The sequence below is a fragment of the Caretta caretta genome, chromosome 22, assembly GCF_965140235.1.
Source record: "Caretta caretta isolate rCarCar2 chromosome 22, rCarCar1.hap1, whole genome shotgun sequence".
In the NCBI taxonomy this organism is placed as follows: domain Eukaryota; kingdom Metazoa; phylum Chordata; order Testudines; family Cheloniidae; genus Caretta; species Caretta caretta.
The window spans coordinates 23,407,784-23,423,522 of record NC_134227.1 but is presented as its reverse complement, the minus strand read 5'-3'; the positions used below and the strand labels follow the sequence as shown (position 1 = coordinate 23,423,522).

The 15,739-nt window shown below is 45.8% G+C and overlaps 2 protein-coding genes across 8 annotated transcripts in view; both read right to left on the bottom strand.

Moving 5' to 3' along the window:
- Nucleotides 1–205: 205 nt before the first annotated feature.
- TTC36 (tetratricopeptide repeat domain 36) lies at nucleotides 206–4,669 on the bottom strand. The gene is made up of 3 exons (XM_048827315.2): nucleotides 4,185–4,669; nucleotides 2,265–2,453; nucleotides 206–1,367 (listed from the first exon to the last, which is right to left on the bottom strand). The coding sequence occupies exons 1-3, from the start codon at nucleotides 4,297–4,299 to the stop codon at nucleotides 1,099–1,101; spliced, it is 573 nt and encodes a 190-aa protein (XP_048683272.1). The 5' UTR covers nucleotides 4,300–4,669; the 3' UTR covers nucleotides 206–1,098.
- Nucleotides 4,670–6,069: 1,400 nt separating this feature from the next.
- The window catches only part of KMT2A (lysine methyltransferase 2A), an 88,181-nt gene continuing 78,511 nt past the window's right edge, over nucleotides 6,070–15,739 (bottom strand). For 6 of the 7 annotated variants that reach the window (XM_048827291.2, XM_075122254.1, XM_048827295.2 and 3 more), the window contains 5 exons: nucleotides 14,461–14,635; nucleotides 13,703–13,810; nucleotides 13,097–13,180; nucleotides 12,551–12,680; nucleotides 6,070–11,360 (listed from right to left, as the gene is read on the bottom strand). In XM_048827291.2, the coding sequence (XP_048683248.2) occupies nucleotides 11,085–11,360; nucleotides 12,551–12,680; nucleotides 13,097–13,180; nucleotides 13,703–13,810; nucleotides 14,461–14,635 (773 nt within the window). In that variant the 3' untranslated portion in view covers nucleotides 6,070–11,084. The remainder of the gene's footprint in view (nucleotides 11,361–12,550; nucleotides 12,681–13,096; nucleotides 13,181–13,702; nucleotides 13,811–14,460; nucleotides 14,636–15,739) is intronic. The other variant, XM_048827293.2, reaches the window with a different exon arrangement.

Sequence of the window (15,739 nt, the reverse complement as noted above, 5' to 3'; positions counted from 1 at the left end):
GAGTAGGCTACCGTTACTGAGCATAGGCAAGGTAAGGCCCCAGCTGAGTGACATGTGAACAAGGACCTGGGGAACTGAAGAACCCAATGGCTACATTTGCTAGGGACATAGGAAGGGGCTGGGTTTTTTCAGAGCACTCTTTTATTACTACTTATATCTAAAAGTGAAAAGAACATTAATTACACCCACACAACTGGAACCCAGCACCAGTCAAACTAGAGAGTTTATTTGTGATAGGGAAGACCAATGCCCAAGCTGAAGCAGGGTCAGCTCTTCTCTGGAGCAGGCAAGTGTGAGAAACAGCCGCAGGGGAGGCTTGTCCAGAACATGGCGCGATTCCAATTCAGCTGATCCACTCATGAGGTTCGAAAGCTTTACGAGAAACGACAAATGCTTCTGGGGAGGAAGTGGCTTGTGCTGGTTTGTACACAGTGGCCCACTCCTGGCGAGTTCCTGCCAAGTGGCTCACCTGCCTGGGGGCCTCATCTGGGAACCTGCCTGTGACAGACACTGCAGATCATGCCTTGTGCCAGGCCAGGGGAGGTGGCCAGGATTGAGATGCCTCAGGCTCTGCAAAAGACAAACTTCCCCACAAACATCCGGCCGTTGCTCAGGATGTTGCAAGCAGGCTTTAGGGGGTCGACCAAGCATGGCTGGCATTAGAATTTCTGGGGCCCAGGGCAAAAAACCAAAGCCCTGCCACACAGGACTGCAGCCCAGGGTCCCGAGCCCCACCACCTGGGGCTGAAGCCGAAGCCTGAGCAACTTAGCTTTGCAGGGCCCCCTGTGGTACAGGGCCCCAGGCAATTGCCCTGTTTGCTACCTGCGAACACCGGCCCTGGCTTTTATATGCAGAAAAGGTTGTTGAGGCACAGCTGGACCGTGGAGTTTTTATAGCATGTTGGGGGCGGGGGGGGAGGCTCAGAAAGAAAATGGTTGAGACCCCTGATCTCAGCTGCCCTTGCCTCAGTGGAGAGTTCAGGATTCTATGTGGGGCACGTGGAAGGCATCCTGTCTGCCGGGCCCAGCAGAATGATTCAGCGGCAACCCTCTCCCCTGGAACAATCTCAGCTGACCCCTTGCCTGGACAGATGGGCTCTAGTTGCTTCCCTGGATGTCTGGGTTCTGCAGCTTCCTCATCATCTCCAACAGCATCTGGTTGCAGAGCGCTGAATAGGGGTTCATCAGGACCAGCTGGTGCCGAGCGAAGGCGCTACCCAGTCTGGCTCCCTGCTCAAAATCCTGCCTGGCATTATCCTCATGGCCCTGCAGCACATTGATGAGACCTCGCTGCACGAAGCACTGGCATGCCACACGGCCTGTGCCCCTGCTGAGGCGCAGGGCTGTGTCCAGGTCCTGCAGCGCACCTGTTTGGAGACAGAAAGGAAGAAGGGTGAACTCTGCCTGGCCTTGGTCAGTATAATGTGCTGGGACTCAGCTGTAGGCTCCTAGGGGTTCAGATCCATGATTAGCATGCACAGCACTGGGTACTTTCCATTGCCTTCTGTTGGAAGAGCTAAGTATTATCCCTCTTGTACAGACGGGGCACATGGCAGTGACCAAAGCCATCCTCTGAGTGTGTCTCACAGCTGAGATGCTGTAACAACATTTTCAAAATAAAAAAATAGGGTCCTTTTGTGAGGACTTGTTTTAGGGTTATTAAATGTTCATTCAATAGACAAAAGTGCCTATTTTCTATGCTGTGCACCAGCTTCTGACCCATCCACAACATGGGCAGGTTCTCAGAGGGGAGAGTTTTTCCATAGTAACTTGTTCTGAATTTATCTATTGCGGAACACGGACCAAGAATCATGAACGTCGACTGTGAGCCCCAGCACCTCTCCAGTAGTGTCTCCACTCCTCCTATTCCACCCCAAACCCCGTTTATCACCCTGAAAGCGTGTTCCTGGTAAATACAGAGCAAATTCTACACAGTGTTGCTACACATTGGAACAAACAATAGGACTGAAAAAACAGGGACATTTCAGGACCCACAAAAGAAAGTCCTGGGTCACAGGGACATCACATGAAAAATTGGGTCACAAGTAAGGATTGAACCTAGGAGTTCCTGGCTCCCAGTGCTGAGCTTAGAACCTGCTTCTCTATTGTGTGCAATTCACGTACCTTGTGCTGTGACTGCACTGCTGCCCATCAGACCCCACGCCTGGTCCCGTCACTCCTAGAACCAGACCACCTGTTTGCAGCCTTCCCCAATGGCAACTGCTAACCCAGGGGTGATGGGCATGACCCCCCTCCTCATTTACCTGCCACATCCCCTTGGAGACGAAGGGCCTGGGCACGGTTGTTGTAGCACGAGGCTCGCTCCGGAAGGAGCCAAATGGCCTGGCTGAATCTCTCAAGGGCCATGTTCACATTTCCCGATTCAGCTGCCAAAACTCCCTGTAGCTCCAGCTCTTTGACTTGCTCCAGGAGCTCTGAGGTGAAAGCTCCATCTGTGACATGCATAAAAGAAAAACTTAATTTATGCAGCGCTCTGGGCAGACACCCAGCTTGGGGGGGTGTGTGATCCCCTGTGCCAGACCAGGGCACAGTGAGGGGAGAGTCTCAAAATCACCAGGCATGGGACAGGAGCCCACCGGACCAAGGGTTAATATGGGGGCTCGGAACTAGTCTTGGGCTCTGCTTTCCTGATCCACCAAGGGTTGAGAGCAATGCCCAGGCGTGTCATGGGTTGCTGTGACAGCAGATCCCGATTGGTCACCTTTACTCAGGCAGGTATGCAGACTGGGCAGCAGGCTGCATTTAAATCCAACTTGCAGTTTAATTCCCACACATTCAGATTCACAAAAACCTGCTGCCCCAAAGAGAGACCAGGAACCTCACTGCAAAGTGCCTGGGTCCTGGCCCCAATGCCATAGTGTCCAAGCTGCTCCCCAGTGAATTAGAAGACGAACTCTCCAGTCTCCTGTGTGATTCCTTTCCAAAGGGCTGCCTGGCCCAGGGGTGGGTCCAGTGGGATCCAGTCAGCACCCTGATCCAGGCCAGACTCCTTGGTTATTTGTAACAATTTTGTGAGTTTGGGGGAAAGCGACGTGGCCCTGAGATGCCTCTCAAACCGACTGCATTGGTGCTCATGGCAGGACAGTCTGACAGGCCAAAAGATGCTTCAGTAGCTGGCCGAATGTAGAAGGCAGGCTGAGCTGATCAGGCAGGTATTTGCTACCACACTTCCACCTTCTGTAATTATGGCCCTTCTCTGTGGGCCCTCCCCCAATTCCCAGCGGCACCACTATCTGGTAAGGAGTAACAGATGCCGGGACCTGCTGTTCTCTTCTCATCTAAGGCCTTGTCTACACTACGAAATTAGGTCAAATTTATATAAGTCGGTTTTGGAGAAAGCGTTTTTATACAGTTGATTGTGTGTGTCCCCACACAAATGCTCTAAGTGCATGTAGTCGGCGGAGTGTCTACCGAAGCTAGAGTTGCCTTCCGGAGCGTTGCACTGTGGGTGGCTATCCCACAGGTCCCGCAGTCTCCACCGCCCATTTGATTTCTGGGTAGAAATCCTAGTGCCTGATGGGGCTAAAACATCGTCGTGGGTGCTTCTGGGTACATATCATCAGGCCCCTGTTCCTTCCCTCCCTCCGTGAAAGCAAGGGCAGACAATCGTTTTGCGCCTTTTTTCTTGAGTTACCCATGCAGACGCCATACCACGGCAAGCATGGAGCCCGCTCAGCTAAGTGACAGACAGCAAGCAGGCAGCTCTCTTGCATCACTTTCTCTGCATTGTAGAGATTTTCCCCTCCAGGGCTGAGAAGAGCTTTCAGGTGCTAACTAGTGAGGGCCCCAGTCCCATCAGGGTCCAGTTAGTCCAACTGGCATATCTTTCTAGAGATCAGCATGCTTTCCTTCCAGCTCTTAGTGAGCTCTGCCCTAGCTTCCAAGCCCCCATCAGTCACTGCCAGGGGAACACTGGATCATTCCACAACATCCATGCGACTAGTTCTTCCCTGGTGTAACTCCACTGACTTCTCTCGGATTACAGCAGTGCCATTGTTCACAATGAAGACAGTTCTTCCCATCATTAGCCAGTGCCAGCACACACCTCCTCAGTGGCAAAGTCCACCACCGGGAAGGGGAAATCACAGCCGCTGCACAGACATTTAGTTACCAGCAAGAATCTAAGCCCCCAGAGGTACAACTGCTGCTGAATCAAACCTCACCTTCCCCTTGGATTGCCTCTGCCTCCTCTCCCGCATCTGAGGCGGGGATGTCCCCAAAAGGAGCACTGGGGTTAAAGATGGTTTGAAGAACCGCCCTGTCCTGGGCTGTAGCCATGTTTGACAGCACACAGAGAGAGGCAGGAAAAGGCACCTCTAGCAAGCCAGGAATGGTGTCTGGAGACACAAGTGGGGGGCTGGCCTAAAAGCAGCCAATAGGAGTGGAGGAGGAGATGGGGGCACCGAACTGCAGAGCAGCAGGAGAGGTTAATGTTCACATGGCCTTTTAGCATTCTGTCCCTGGCCAGAGGCAGATAAAGCCTCCAGAGGGCCTGCTGGCTGTTAATTGCAGGCAAGGACAGCAGTAGAATTGCAGGGTCCAGACATTCAAAATGTCAAATGTGAGCGGAACTCACTAAAACCATTGCGGGTGTTGAGGTAAGTAACAGGATGTGTGTGGGAGAGGGTAGGGAAAGGGATTCTAGCCCCACCCAAAGCACTACCAGTTTCTATTGCACAGACATGGAAATAAACTGGATGCACATCAGGCCATTGCTAAATCTTGACATTTTTCTTACACGTCTCCTCTGGCATCAGCCTTTCCCCCCTGTATACACAGCCAGAATTGTTGTCCAAGCCCGGATCCCTGAATGTCTTGGCTACAGAATCCTCCCCTTGTCTGGCCTGGACTCCTGCACCCTTTCTCCCCTTGTGTCTTCACCATGCTTCTGCCAAGATCTTATTCTCGGAGTTCTGACGTCAGGCCCTGAGTCCCTCTGCCAGCTTCTCCTTCACCTGTGTATCAAATAAAAGCTACTTGTCTTTACCTTCAAGGCAGTTCATAATGTTGCCCCACTCCACTTGGTGACCTACTTACCTATGGTGATGTCAACCTGTGTTCGCTCTGCCAGTGTTCCCAGTCTTCACTGCCCACAAGGCAGTTTCTCTCTGACACCTCTGTGCTGCCTTCATGCCTGAGGAAAACCCCTGATAAAATCCCCACTGCCATTGCCTTGTCCGTCTCAGGATGCCCCTCTGGATAGTTCTCCAGGCACCACAGCAGAGGTCATTGCTGGGCAGGTGACAAGTGGGGCCTGTTGTTCTTCCCCTTCTTTCCTTTGCCCTCAACTGAAACCAGCCATCCACCATCCATGAAACTAACCCAGGAGGGCCAATTCCTCCCCAGAGTCGTTGGATTGTTTGTTGTATCCATATTCCCTCAGTGTATCTGTGGCTGTTGGCTGGCTGGCTGTTTGTACAGTGCCCTGCAATGCGGCCCCAACTGAGGCCTAAGGGCTCTACCAGCATATAGACCACTTGGATAGCAAACTCTTCTTCCAGTGGGTTGAGTTTCATAACGCTTTGAACTAATTCTGTATCACAGGCCAAGATGCTAGGGAGATGCTGAATATATGTGAATGTTTGTTTCCCTAAGAGCTTAGAACATGGACGCCCAATGCCACAGAAAATCCCACACACAAGTCACAAGGTACACACACACACACAGGGTCTGCTTAACACCTGGGTGACTTTTACAAATGGTGTTTCACTTGTTCTGTGACGATGCGGGATCAAGGACTTGGGAGGGACGAGGCCTTCTTCCTTACCCTTCCATGGGTCACTTTTCTTTCATGACATCACTGCATGCCCTTATGTTTCAAGGTTACCTGTCAAGAACCATCCCCGTTTGAGACAGGGACTCATCTCTTTTGCAGCGCACCAGTCCCATCTCTGGCACAACAACACAAATAGTAATAACGAAGCCACATGATAGCGATGTGCCTTTTCTGAAGACAGGGTGACTCACATGATGAGGCTGAGCGACCGTGCCACTGGAACACCTCCTCTCCAGCTTTTTAAAAAATAAAGTAAATCAAGAGTCACCCTCTGCAGCAATAAACTTGACATGTTTATTAATTAAACTATCACTTAAATAAAAAAAAGTGCATAGAAAATAAACATGTTTAAAAACTCCTTTTTGTTTTTTACAACTATATACACTTTTATTTTTACATTCAGTCTTTCGCAGAGCTTTCAGCATTGTTTTTAACTATTAAAGTATTTCCTTCATCCCTGTGACAGGGAGTTAACACTGATGTACTTTAGACATTTCCTTTTTTCTTTTTTTTTTTTCTTTTTTTTTTTTAAACCAGAAGCTTGGAAGAACACAAGAAAAAAAGAAATAAAAAGATCCGTTACACATGATAAGTTGTCGAGAAATGTATTATTTCTAGAACATGACCTTGCCATTGTAGAGCTTTTTTTTTTTTTGAACAATTATTCACCTACCTGTATTTACTAAAGAGACTGTTAAGTTTAATAAAAGAAACACCACAAGTATAGTTCTTGGTTGATAGACAAAGCTACAGTACCTTGTTAAAAAGATACCAGGAAAGCACAGAACACATTTTTCCCTATATGCAGGTGGTACCCCAACATTCATAACCAAAAAAAAAAAAAAAAAATCCAAAAACAAAACAAAGAAACAAGTTGTACAAGTACTGACTGGTAACATTGAAGGTCAGAAAAATCCTCAAGCAGGGAAACGACGGGCTAAGTATTTCATTTCTGCAGGAAGCTACACTCTTCAGGCTGAGGTGTTCTAGAGCCAAGCAAGCCCCCTTCAGTTTACATTTGTTAACCCAGAAGTACACAGCTTGATTATTTTTCCTGCCTTTGTTAGCAACTGTAACACAATCCTTATCTATAGTGTTAAGAGAATTAAAAGCCATGGACCGATACTGAACTAGGCTTCATTACATGGTGCATCACTATATTAGTTCCTATATATATATCATATTTATAGTTATAAAAAAAAACTCGCAAGTGTGTTGAGTATGGACCAGTAGTATGGGTTTGAATGGCATGATTCTGCACAAAGACCATCTTGCTGAAGAACCTGGTATTGCTTGGAAATGAAAGAAAATGAAATAAAAAGATTATACCCAGCCCTTTGCAATGACCCGCTTTTCCTTTAAAAAAATTGGTTTGTACAAATAAAAATAAATGCCTTAAGGTTTGACTTTTAGTATTTTCAGATATCATGATCTATGTCAGTCCTTATAAAATATACATTCATATATGAGGAAGCTGCATTGTGCTCACTATTAGCCTGGGCAGAACAGGGTTAAAGGGCTTATAGGCCTGTGTCTTACACATGAATCATTGAAAACTTAAATACTAGCTGCCAAGGCTTCTCCCCACCTTCCTTTTATTTATTTAAAACTGTAAGTGACTGAAAACCTCTGTGCTGGAGACAGACTGGTGAGAACAATGGAAGTGGGGAGCCAAGGGGACCCCTGGCCCAGCCTGTAGGTCAGCACAATTCAGCTTCTCTGGTTTACAGACAGTTTCACTGGCCACAGTGGCTGCTCGTTAAGGCAGCCACGACAGGTATAGCAGCAAAGCATTCAGTGAGCTGGATCTTCCACCAAATTCTAGCCTGATCCATTTGCGCTCTCAGTCCTCACGGTAGAGGAAATTTCTAGTGCCTGGTTCTCAGAGAGACTCAAGTGGTATCTCTCGTCTGTTTTCTCCTTCACTTATTTTTTCCCCCTCTTCTTGTGTTTTTTCCCCTAACTAAGGGGTTTTGTGGGAGCAGTGTGTCCTGATCAGAACTTGCTCTTAGTGTGAATTTCTGGTGAGGACTCAATTTTGCTGATCAAATAGCTGATAGCTACACAGATTTTTGGCAAGAAAAAAGAATGGGATTGTTGTCAGCTGCAGAGGCTGATTCTCTGCCAGATAAAGGGATATCAGCAGGAGGGAGAAGGGGGGGGAAATGATTGAACTAGACCATTCTGAAGGTAAAATTCACTGGTGTGTCCAGCACTGGAACTGTTCCCCAGCACTGCTGCGAAGAGCTGTGTCTAGGGATGCTGAGCTGAGATTTCCCCAGACATGGTTTCTGGCCTCTCAGTGTGTGTGCATTCCCAAACTGTCAGTGCATCAAATCATTTCAGTAACACAGGCAGCTTTGACTTTGATTTTTCCTTTAAAAAAAAGTTTTACAAAATAATAATCACACAGTGCAATAAAAAAGGAAACAGCAATTCCTGACCCTTCTGCGTGCTGCATTTCATTCTCAGGTCAGAGGAAGAGGTCTTGGGGGTTGAATGACACAGATACATAGTGCTAAGCTGTGAGCGCTAAGGAGTTATTAGTCAATGCTGTCCAATTTCCATAGGCAGCTGCTGATGCTGTTTCATAGCAGCCTTTCAATTTGCTAATTCAGCAAATTGTAGATGGCCTGTCCACAGGGACAGAGGAGAGGAGTGGGTGTGCATTATAATTTTACTGTTCAAAGGAAAAATTCATGTTTCCAAGTGAGAGGCACTCGGGGCTGTGAAGTGCATTTGTGGGTACAAATCCCACAACTGTTCCTAACAATGATGGTGAACAAAGGAAGGGCTGGGGTTCTATTGCTTTGCTCAATTTCCACAGGACCAAGTTTCTCTGGTTGAAGAGTTGAGAATTTTCCAAGAATGAAAACCCACTCTGGCTCTTTATCCAGTGAAGCTGCTTTAGAAACACAATAGTTGAGTGATGGGAAGTTGGCTTTCCCTGCTACCAATCACAGTCCTGGGCTTACGTTTAAGTGATCTCTCCAGAGATGCAGGGACCACTCACTCTCAGTAAGTATCCTGGCAGAATCAGTGAGTTACTGAGGAGGACACGTCTGCTCTGCAGGATTGAAGTGGAAAGAGCAGGGTGGAAAAATTCATATTTCCTGCCATATTCCTAATTCTGAGCTCTGAACAAACTAATGGAAAAGTGAAGATAGCAATTCTTACCCCCTCTCCTTTACCTTTCTATAAATAGAACAGTGGCACATGTCAAGGCAGAATCATGCCTCTTTCTGCCCAGCGGTAGGAAAACTGTACCAAAAATGTTAACACAGACTTTCAAATAAAGTTCCACTGAGTCAAATTCCTCCTGAGTTGGGTGATTGTTCCCCATGCCCTCCCCCTTGACAAATTAATATAATTAAGGTCCAGCCAAAGCTTCCAGGAAACAGCTACTTAAGTCAACAAGGCAGAACAAGATTAAAAGTAAAATAAAAATAAAAGTATCCCTCTCTCTGGAGGAAGGATCAGACTATGTCCAGCCAGATATTTCCAATAACCATCCTATGAAAATAAAAAATTATTAAAAACAGATTATCTTAAATTAGGATAATACCACTGTTTAAAAATAGCCTTGTCATAAGTGCTTTTCCCTATGAAGTGCTTCTCATAGAAAAATATACAAAATATATTTACATTTATAAAACCTTAAATACTACACTGTAAACAGAACAGAGTAAAATCCAATCACTTAATTTAACAGGCTTGGGGCTTTTTTTTCTTTTGGATCCAAAGGTGGTGGGGGGGGAGAAGAGTTATCCCACATGAACCAGGACTAGTGTCATTCTGTTTTGCTTTTTAAATGAATTTACTCTTTCACTCAGGTGGGTTTAATTGTGGCAGTTGCAAACTGGTTTCCTAAACACATTTTTAAATGCTACAAGGAGTATGCTCAGACTGTTAGTGTTTGGCTTTGCATTTCTACTGAGCTTTTATATCCCCTTTTGGTGCCTATTCCTATGTCTTACAAGGAAGATTGAAGTAACCATAACCTAGAAATGGATCTAGAGAGAGGGATGTGCTTAGAGAAATCACTCATTTGCTTGATTCGTTTATCCTACTACATTATTTAAACCATCTGAGCAGAGCCTCTCCTGCTGAAACCTCTGCAAATCACCCTTGCTAGTTTCTGTTTGGGAGTACTGTCTAGCTAATAGAACTGGTCTCCATTTCTGACAGTTGCGGGTCCTCCTACTCTGCTCATGGATTTCCATTGCTTGGACAGGCTCAGAGGCAGGGAGGCAGATCTCTGTGTGGCTGGAAAAGCCTTCAGCTCCCTAGACCAAAGAAGAGTGCCCATTTCTGATGGCAGAAACATAGGAGAAGAGTTGTTCCTACTCTACAGAGGACTTCATTACTGAAACAAGGCCTTTGCTGACAAGGATTTCCACTTTGGGCTGTAAATCCTGAAGAGTGAATCACTGTAATCAGTTGGCAAACCCAATACAGCCCCTTCCTTTACTAGAGACAGCTAGAAATTCTCTTATACAAAAACAGAAATTTCAGAGGAAAATCCTACTGAAACCCTTTTCAGTTCACTTACAGGCTGCTGTAGGTTACCCTAGCCTTATTTACTCTTTCCAGGCCCCAATAAAAGACAGACCAACCAAGAGAAATGCACTGGGTCACCTATGGCTGCTCTAAGAAGTCTGATAAAACCCAGCCTGCTCACAAATAGTGTTTTGGAAATGCATGGTGGAAGGAACCACAGACACTCAATGTCCTTCATGGAGCTGGCTGATGGGATACAATCTCTCTCCAGTGGAAAAGCTCAGTCACATACTGTGCTTCTTTTAATTATGACACAGCAAGCGAAGGAAACTGAAAACCCCACATTGCCGTTCCTGGCAAAGCTGGTCATGGAGTCCCGACAAACCAGAAACAACTAAGGAGGACAAAAATCTGAGGCCTCTACCCATATATGAGTTTTGGTCTGTTCTGCCTCATCCATCCACCCTCCCCCTCTCCCACTCACTATCCCACAATGACGGACAAATACTGGAGGGGGGAAAAAAAGGGCAGTGGAAAAAGCATAACAATCATACTGAGGATCTTCTCTGATCGTCTGTGTCTTTCACAAGGATAACTGTGCGCACGTGAGACATGAAGATGTGGACTCTGACGGAGAAGCGCAGCCATCACTTACGTCCCTGAGCCCCAGTCAATCTTCATTTCTGTCTCTGTCTTCCCCTCTCCCTCCCAAATGGCAGGAAAGAAATGCACTGTAACTTTGGTTCGCCCCAGGCCCTTCAGGGCTCACTCACAGCTCATGAAAGTTTTAGTTTAAGAATTTCCTGCACTTCTTGGCGCCGCAGTTACAAGGCAGTTTGTTGCTGGCGTCTTCAATGGGGAATTTGTAGTCATAAGTGAGTTCCTCCCCACGGTAGATTTTGCGCATGGCGAAGATGACGATGTGTTTCTGGCCATCAATGTTGATTACGCGGGAGTAACAGTTGGGCTCACATGAGTGGTTGATGAAGCGGGCTGCATTCCCGTGCATAGTGGCATCTACCACTTCGGAGTCATCAATGCGGAACATGTAGCAGCCAATCCCCTGGGCATGGAGGAAAGAAAGGCATTTAGAGTTCAGGGAAGCCAAGAGTCCCTCTCCCCTGCCTGGAGTTTCAGGAGATTGTTTATTACCATAACTAAACAAGAGAAATCAACATGTAGTCGGTGTGGAACCATGATCTCCTTAGAATCCTGTAGCCACTCTTCAGTTATAAGGTACTTGCTTGAGCCATTTTATCCTCATACCCTTTGAATCCGCAGTGTTGATGCAGGGCTCAAATATTTCCTAAGCCCTTGGAGGAAGCAAAGGAAGCTCCTAGAGCTCCAGTCAGTGCTGGAAAAACTGGGAAGTCTAGAAGCCCAGACCCCAGAGTTCAAGTGCAGTTGGCTCGCCGATTAAAGTTTGCACTGTGCATATACTTGACTCCCTTTAACCCACCCTTGAACCCAGCCCCATGCAATCCTCACAGACCAAGTCTGGCCAGGATCTGGGCCCATTCTCTACAAACTGCTGCTGGAGGTCATAACACTGAATTGCAACTGGAAGTCACTAGTTTTAAAGTCACCACAAACACATCTTGGCTCTGTCAGAAAGCACTTGGAAGGTCACAAATGTGAAACTTCCTTCTTTTTCATAATTATTTTCAGTTCAACATTTTTCTGCAAATGTCTACGTCAACACAAACAGAAAAGAGAGTCTCCAAGAAGAAATTGCTGATATGTATAGGAGAAGTTGCCAACAATGGGCATTTTATTCAGGCCTTGTCCAAAGCAAACACATCAGAATGTAAAATTTGCTTGGCCTTTACAATTTATGTGGTCAGATGCATTATCTAGTGGTCTGAGCACAGGAATGGCACCCAGAAACTCTTCTGTACTAACGTTCGCTATGACACCAATCCCCTCTCTGAACTGGGGCTAAGAGCTTAGCTCCTCTGCCTTTGTTTCCGCATCTATACTCCTTACCCCACAGACGGTTGTGAGGATCAGCTGTTTGTACAGTACACTGAAGATTAGGAGTACTATGTAAGTGCTAATATTTTATAGGATTCCCACACATTAGGGCATATATTTTTCCATAGTTACACAGGGTTTCAGTTCCATAACCCCTGCGAAAGACAATTATCAGTTTCCTCTTGGGAATGCTCCCTTCAGCTCGCCAACCGGAGAAAAGTGCTGTGAATGAGTTTAATTGTGCCTTTTACAAATGTTGATGAAAGCCACAGAACTCACCTTGCTGTCATAGTACTTCTCTCGTTTGTCAGTGAGGATGGAGCGAATGACATTGCCTGAATATTCAATCACCATCTCACCTGCATCAATGTTCCTTTTGCAGAATAGGCCCCGGCCATGGATGGGAGACCTAGTGAAAAGAAACAAGGTAAGAGAATATATCAACCAATGCAACTGGACCATGCTGTTTCAACTGAAGATCAGAAAACCTTAGCACACAGGCTAACTCTTCATCAAAGGGATGAAGGGTTTGACTCTCCTCACTGTGTTTTTACCATATGCAAGTAATCAAAACATTTTTAGCTTCCCTTCCCACCCCAAAAATAAATGCCTGAGCTATCACCAAGGTGAGCTGGCAGGAATAAGTGGTTTGTACTGAGGATCAGCTTTTTAAAGATTTGACCTGAAAACAAAGAAAGGGAAGAGACGAAGGGAGAGAGAGAGAACTCTTTCCCTTCAACATTCCTGTTGGACTTTAGAAAGGGTTTTCAATTTTTAATCTCCTTCTGCCCTAGACAGAGTTAAAGCACCAGAGTAAAACCATACCTGTAGACACCAACTGCCTCCTTGGAGGTCTTCTTCAAGTGTCGGAATCGCATGGGCATTGGCAGATCCATACTAGTTGCCCTCCTAGAACAAAGAGACACTGCTAAGTGATCACCTTTATTCGAGAGCCCATGCCAAGCATTAGTCGGTATAGTTTCAAAAATATTAACATTTAGTCACTGTGAGACTGCAGCCCAATGCCCACTGAGAAAGCAACCAAAATTACTACAATGTATTTTTCTATAAATATGATATTATAAAGCTGTTCTTAATTCAACATCTGATCTCAGACAAACTCCTTACTGCTAACCAGCTCTCCTCTTCTGCAAATTTAATATAAGTAATCTTTTTTGCCTTATTCTCCCAGAATTCTGATCAGAACATCCTGCAGTAGCATGAAAACAGATCTGAGAGAGGCTGGCCATGTTCAGTAGCCAGCTCCCCTGCTAATGCAGGATTGTCCTCTACAAGCTATTTTCTAGTGTTTTGTACATTTAAAGTTGTAACACCACACCTCCAGGTGCAATAGACAAGACCAAAATATTTGGCTTTTCTTCTTAGCACCCTCCCCTTTTCCCTTTTGGGGACATAAATCCAGTTGCATACCGAGCAGACTTCAGCTGCACTTCCTCCTCTTCCTCATCATTGGGGTTGTATTCTGGCGGCTGGCGGTGTTTAGAAGCCAGGAAATTGAACATATCAAATGCTGACTTCCTGGAGGGCAAAGAACATGTGTATTACTGGCAAAGTTAGTTTTCAACAATATCTTGGCTGCTGCAAGGGCTATGTGTGTCTGGTACTCTATCACTTCTCTGGCCTAACTTTCATTTCCTTCTCAAAAAGGAAAGGAGTACCAGTGGCACCTTAGAGACTAACCAATTTATTTGAGCATAAGCTTTCGTGAGCTACAGCTCACTTCAGAAGTACAGCTTACTTCACTGGTACTCCTTTTCTTTTTGCGAATACAGACTAATACGGCTGCTACTCTGAAACATCTCCTTCTCAGTGATTCATGCTCACCTCAGGTGCTGATCAAAGCTCTGTAAGGCAGCAACACCAAATAAACATAATCTTTAGGATTGTGAATGGAAATGGTAAAGTGGGAAGTCTTATTAATTTCAATTTCCTACTGCTTGGCAAAAAGCTAAGAGCAACAGAAGTTCTAGAGCTGCATGTAGACTCAGGAATATACAGGCCATCAGTTTACATTTGGAAGATACCATTAAACCTATAATTTAGTTTTTAGTTTAAAGATTAAATTCTGCAGAAGTTTACAGTTTATGCCTCTCACTTGCCAGGGGAAAAGTCTCTTACTCTGGCTAGTAGACTGGTCAAGTCCCACCCATCAGAAAGCTCACGCTTACCTGAGGTGGACTTCAGCCCTAGCAGAGCCATGTGGATTCAATGGGGGTTCATTGGTCTCCTCTGGTTTGTGGAATCTAAATTTGTAATTGTGGCAATGCTTTGCTCCATAAAGCTGCTCAATCAGGAACACAACAGCATCATGGATAATCCCCAGCATCCTCAAACCATTCACACCTAGAACAAGGACAAAAGGAAAGGGTAAGAAACCAGGCGTCAGTGAAAACAGGCAGTCTGGAAAATAAACCAGCCCATTAGAAACCAGTGGAAGCTCCTGCCAGAGCCCTGCATTAGCTACATTGTTTGATTTCTAATGAGAACTTAAAATAAAAATTCTTTTGTTTAAGTCTCTGCATCAAGACATATCCCCAGTTCAGCAACTAGCAGATGAACTACAGCCATCTAGGACAGTGGCTTTTAGATAGTGATTAAGTTGGTCAGAATGCTAACTCCTATAGCAGGCTTATAAACTATGCCTAACTAATAAAAAACCACACACTGGAGCTTATAGGGTAACTCTGGACATTCCACTTGTATACTATGTAGTTACACTAGTGTTTCATAGACTTTAAGGTCTGATGGGACTATCGTGATCTAGTCTGACTTCCTGCACACTGCAAGCCACAGAACCTCACTCACCCACTCCTATAATAGACCCCCTAACCTCTGGCTGAGTTACTGAAGCCCTCAAATCATGGCTTAAAGACTTGAAGTTACAGAAAATCCAACATTTACACTAGTTTAAATCTGCAAGTGACCGGTGCTCCATGCTGCAGAGGAAGGCGAAACCCCCCCAGGATCTCCGCCAATCTGACTCAGGGGAAAATTCCTTCCTGACCCCAAATATGGGGATCATATAGACCCTGAGCATGTGGGCAAGACCCACCAGCCAGACACCTGGGAAAGAATTCTCTGAAGTAACTCAGAGCCCTCCCCATCTAGTGTCCCATCGCTGGCCATCAGAGGTATTTGCTGCTAGCATCGCAGATCTGCTACATGCCATTGTAGGCCGTCTGACCTGAAGCGAGGAGATTTCTGATCATACCATGCTGCTAAACAACTTCACAGCAGAACTCCAGGACACATCTAAACTAGTGTTATCTGTGCAGCTCAAACACAGAATAAAAAGGTCAGATAGGCTCAGGTGGCCAGCCACCATACATTAAGAGAAGTAGCATAATTTTCTCATTTGAAAAAGTAGCAAAATTGCCATAAGCTTTGTTCAATAAAAGTCCAACATTTCACAGCAAATGTAGCTTGCTCAGTGGATCAGACACAAAC

What these genes read in the sequence shown, in the direction of transcription:
- TTC36 (XM_048827315.2), bottom strand. Translation starts at nt 4,299, where the DNA reads ATGGCTACAGCCCAGGACAGGGCGGTTCTTCAAACCATCTTTAACCCC. An exon ending in AGAGGCAATCCAAGGGGAAG is followed by an intron (nt 2,454 to 4,184) that starts GTGAGGTTTGAT and finishes TGCATGTCACAG; the next exon opens with ATGGAGCTTTCACCTCAGAG. An exon ending in TCTCCAAGGGGATGTGGCAG is followed by an intron (nt 1,368 to 2,264) that starts GTAAATGAGGAG and finishes GTCTCCAAACAG; the next exon opens with GTGCGCTGCAGGACCTGGAC.